Source organism: Triticum dicoccoides, chromosome 1B, assembly GCF_002162155.2.
Source record: "Triticum dicoccoides isolate Atlit2015 ecotype Zavitan chromosome 1B, WEW_v2.0, whole genome shotgun sequence".
Lineage (NCBI taxonomy): Eukaryota > Viridiplantae > Streptophyta > Magnoliopsida > Poales > Poaceae > Triticum > Triticum dicoccoides.
The window spans coordinates 52,848,082-52,852,956 of record NC_041381.1 but is presented as its reverse complement, the minus strand read 5'-3'; the positions used below and the strand labels follow the sequence as shown (position 1 = coordinate 52,852,956).

Here is a 4,875-nt window from a genome sequence, read left to right as displayed (position 1 = left end):
GTGCTCTCCCCTGCTGAATGCATGTATATTAAGCCTTTGGCTGACCCAATGGCAATCCGCAATCGTGTACTCACCAGAATCCTATCTCTGCGCTTGAAGAGAGCATCATACAGGCTCCCTCTCGCTACAAACTCATACACCAACATGGGAACATCCACCTCTAAGCAGCAGCCTAAGAGCATGACAATGTTCTTGGTGCCTCATCGCAGATTGGATTATAACCTCATCGGTGAACTCCTTCATGTCTTGTCAACCTTTGATGGACTTCTTTTCTATATATATAAAAAAAATCTCGGAGGAAGAACGATGGTGGAAGATAGGAGGGGGGCGACAACAACACAAGAGAGAGGAGGCTAGATGGATGAAAAATAAAAGGTAGCAATTCCATGTCTAACTGAACAATGCCATCTTACCTAAGAGGAAAACAGACGGTGGCACCACACAGCATAGCCATAGTCATTTTCAGTTTCATTCTACTAGTAGTTAATAACCTGACATGCTGATGGATAAACTTCCCAGTGTTCTTTATACAACATACTACAACACTATATAGAGAGAGGTTTAATATTGTTCTGGTCTACACTAGTAGGAAACATAACAGTTCTGGAGACAACTTCATCATACTATATGTTCCACCAAAATAGATCCATGCTCATAACAATTTCCAGACAGAACCATTACTGGCTCAGGGCGTCGTCCCAACGGGCGGCGCACCAGCAGCCACCCAGCTCACCGGCGTCGAGCCGACGCGGTCGCCCTGGACCTCCCCGGCCTCCCTACAGATCCGGTCGAGCATGGCCACGAACTCCCGGACACCAGCAAAGACCCTGATCAAGCGAGCCTCGCCGTCGCCCGCCTCATCGCCGCCGTGGAAGTACTCCGCCATCTCCCGCACCGACGACAGGCACACGCTCTCCTGGCCCTGGAGCCTGACGATCTCCTCCTCGGCCTGCCGCAGGAACGCGCTCATCGCGTTGTGGAACCGCCGGGCGCTCTCCGCCGACGCCGCCATGCCGTTCAGCCGCAGCACGTCGTGGACCTTCCCGAGGCCGACCCCGAGCTCCGACACGCTCCGGCTGAGGCCCGTCATGTCGACGCACGCGGCCTTCTTGGTGCTGGTCAGCTCGGCGGTGAGCTTCGAGACCACCTGGAGGCCGTGCTTCCTGCAGTCGACGTCGTACGGCGGGCTCATGCTCGCGTCCGTCTTGCATGCCGGGTTCAGATTGCTGTGTCCTTCGGGTTTCATGATTTCCTGGACGACGAACTGCAGGAGCGCCGCGTTGCCGTCGGCCCCCTTGACGTCGACTATCTTCAGGAGCGTGTTGGGCTCCAGGGCATGTGAGTTTGGAGAGCCTGTGTTGATGCTCATCATGTTGCCGAAGTTGAGGACTGCCCCAAGAACCTTGTGGAATAGCCTGCTGCTCCTCAGCTCCTGGCAGGCTGCCTGGATGAATAAAATGGAAAAAAGAACTTCAATGGATCATAATAACAGCAGGAGAACAGCAACAAAAATCATGGCTGATTCTACATAATTTGCACAAGTCTAACTAGCATGCACCAAAATCTACTCCCTCCGTTCCTAAATACTTGTCTTTCTAGAGATTTCAACAAGTGACTACATACGGTGCAAAATGAGTGAATCTACACTTTAAAATATGTCTACATACATCCGCATGTTGAGCCCATTTGAAATGCCTAGAAAGACAAGTATTTGGGAACGGAGGGAGTATATAGTAGAAGATTCTACACTTGAAGCTCCGGAGCAAATATATGTAGCCAATAGGGGATGAAACACATTTTGGACAGAATTATCAGGTCTCCAAACTTTACCTCGAGAGTAGCGTAGGACATCCTCAGCTGATTGACCTCCAGATAAAAGCTAGAAACATAGAGCATAGCATCCACTCTCTTGAATGCAAATGGCACATCCAGTATCGTCTTCAGAAAAGCATCGACCGCGCAAAGCTTGGCAGGTGGGTCATCCTTGAAATATCTGAGCTTAAGCTCTTCCTCATTGGTGAGAACCAACTGAGCGAGCATCCGCAGGGCCTCTACCCCCAAACCATGTGCATTGCCTGTACCAGGAAACAAAAAAACAACTAGAGTTACTAACAAGAATGTAGCATACAAGAGTGAGAAAAGCAGCAATTCATTGACTGCAATAACCAATTAGATAGATGTAATGCAAAATATACAGAGCTCCTTTAATGGAATGTTTACTGTAAACTGAAAAATGCGCAACTGTCCATGGAGAATTTCAAACAAGATCATCAATAGAACATGATAACACTAGAAAGATTGTCCAGTACTATTAAGGCTTCGCGAGCTTTTATATACTCAAGAAAAATGCTGATTATTGTGAAACAGTGCGACATCATGTCTCATAAAAGGTGTGCTCGCAGGTAAGGTAATGCAAGCAGGGATCGTCACATCAAGTATTTGATGAGCACAAATGAAATAAAGCATAGCCTGTCCCAGTCGAGCGACAAGACACGGATGAATTTGTGTGGCGATAACCAGCAGGTTGATCGACCCTGCTTTCCACAGCATGTAGGCACTCAAAACGCATGTTCCAAGAAAAGCAGATGCTTTGGTTCAGATTAATGTCTGAACCAAACATCTATATATACAGGACCATTTGATCTGTCTTAAATCATTTTAAGTTACTAGTAGTACTTGTCAACATGAAAGCATCAGCATCAGCATCAACTTAAAATTATGAACGGAGGGAGTATTTGATAAACACAAATATAGCACAGCCTGTCCCAGTCCAGTGATAGGACACGACGAAGTTGTGTGGCGACAACCCACAGGTTGATCTTCATCAACCCTGCTATCAACGGCATGCATGCCATGAGATTCACAGATGATTGGTTCGGAATAACATAAGATCTCGTAAAATAGGTTTCTCTTTTTTACTTCTGAAAGCAGCATATGCATTGAACTGAAAGAATGTCATGCATCTTTCTAAGAATGCAGCTTTCCATTTGATAATGCACCAAGTCCATCAACATATCATCATATCAAGATTCACACCAAGTCCAGCGATAGGATGCGATGACGTTGTGCAGCGACAACCCACGGGTTGATCAACCCTGCTATCCACGGCATGTGTGCCAAGAGATTAGCAGATGACTGGTTCATAACAAAATCAGATCCCAAGCCCATAAAGAGACTTCTCGCTTTTCTTCTGAAAGCAGCATATGCATCTAACTGAAAGAATACCATGCAACTTTCTACTTAATAATGCACCATGTGCTGCTGCAAATGTGACCACCAGCACATTCAGATTCAGACATTCAGTTCCATGTTTGTTCTGAGAAACAGAATATGCACCCAGCTGAAAGAATATTATGCAACCTTTTCTCTGTTGCCACAGTATAAGTGGACAATGTTAAAAGCCCACAAGCTCATCATTGACAATGCACCATGTGCTTGTGCAGATTTGATCATGTGATCACCAGCACATTCAACCCCAAGGACCCTCCACAAGCAAAAGTGCACACTAGCTCCATTTCATTGGTGAAAGCTTACACTTTTGGCAACATCAGGATTCATTCAGGGGTAGATAAACCAAGCAGAAGAAGCCATGCATTACCTTCCAAGAGCGCATCACGCACTTGCTCCTCGGAGAAACCCAGTGCACCCAGCACCGTCCCAATGCCGTGGCACCGCGCCGCGCCGAGCAGGCACACCTCCCTCGCCGATGCCGCCGCCGAGTTGTTCAGGTAGAGCTGGATCATCTCGTCCTTCATGCTACAGAAGTACAGAACACAATGGCAGGCCATCGGATTCAGACATTCAGAGAAAAGATAGCAGAGGCTGCAGGATGCTTACTGCAGAGATCCGGGCTTGAGCTTGTCGGAGTGCAGGGGCCGGGACTTGTGCATCGCCGCCGCAATGGTGGAGGAGGAGTCGCCGTCGTCGTCGGAGGGGAGAGCGGCTTGTGCCGGCGGGACGGGCACGAAGGGGTTCCACGATTGGGTTGGTGGTGTGGGTGGCGGTGGCGGCCTGCGTTTGGGGGGAGACGGGTTGGGGGCACGGCCGCGGGGCTGTGGGATGGACGGCGGGCGGATGTGGACGGGGCTGGAGGCGAGCGTGGGTGAGGACGCCGAGGGGGAGGAAGGCGAGAGGGACGAGGACGATGCGTCGCCGGCGGCGAGTGCGGCCGCGCGGGGCACGGTGCTGGGGTCGGACGCGGAGCTGCGGGAGCCGAACTCGCCGGAGGGCGGGCCGACGCGGGGCAGCGGCGGGAGCGGGCGGAGCTCGGGCGAGCCGGGGCGGGGGCGCGAGGGGGGCGGAGCAGTCCCCGGCGGCGGGGTGGCGAGCGTGCCGAGGTAGAGGAACTCGGTGCTGGGGTTGGAGGAGGAGGTGGGCATCGGCGGCGGCTTGAGCCTGCGGCCCTCCTCGTCGCCGTCCTCCTCCTCGTCCAGCTCCGCATCCCGCCGCGCCGTTGTGGTGGTGGAGGAGGCCGCCCCGTTGGCGGCGTAGGCGGCGCGGCAGTGGGCGCGGGAGGAGGGTCGGCGCAGGCGGCGGAAGAGGTGGAGCGAGAGGAGCGCGGAGAGGAGCAGCAGGCAGAGCGAGAGGAAGGCGAGCAGCAGCGCCTGCAGCACCGGGAAGCCGCGGGAGTTCCCGCCGCTGCTGCTGCCGGCGTTGGGGGCGACGAGGGTGGAGATGTTGGCCGGGAAGGTGCGGGACGCGTCGGCGCCGTCTGAGGGCTGGGTCTGGTCGGCGGTGGAGGGGGGAGGGGAGAAGGAGGGGAAGAATGGGTAGTTGGTGAAGGGGTACTCGCTCACCGGCGTGGGCACTACCGGGGTGTTGGAGGTGGAGGAGAACCTCGGCGTGGGCGGCGACGGCGCGAGATTCGGGTTCGAG

The 4,875-nt window shown here is 52.9% G+C and overlaps 1 protein-coding gene across 1 annotated transcript; it reads right to left on the bottom strand.

The window, feature by feature from the left end:
- Window positions 1-447: 447 nt before the first annotated feature.
- LOC119350113 (formin-like protein 14) lies at window positions 448-4,871 on the bottom strand (the record flags this gene model as incomplete). Its single annotated transcript, XM_037618105.1, has 4 exons — window positions 448-1,444; window positions 1,831-2,075; window positions 3,599-3,756; window positions 3,838-4,871. Coding segments are annotated over 4 exons (2,196 nt in total), but the record flags the coding sequence as incomplete, so codon positions are not given.
- Window positions 4,872-4,875: the final 4 nt, after the last annotated feature.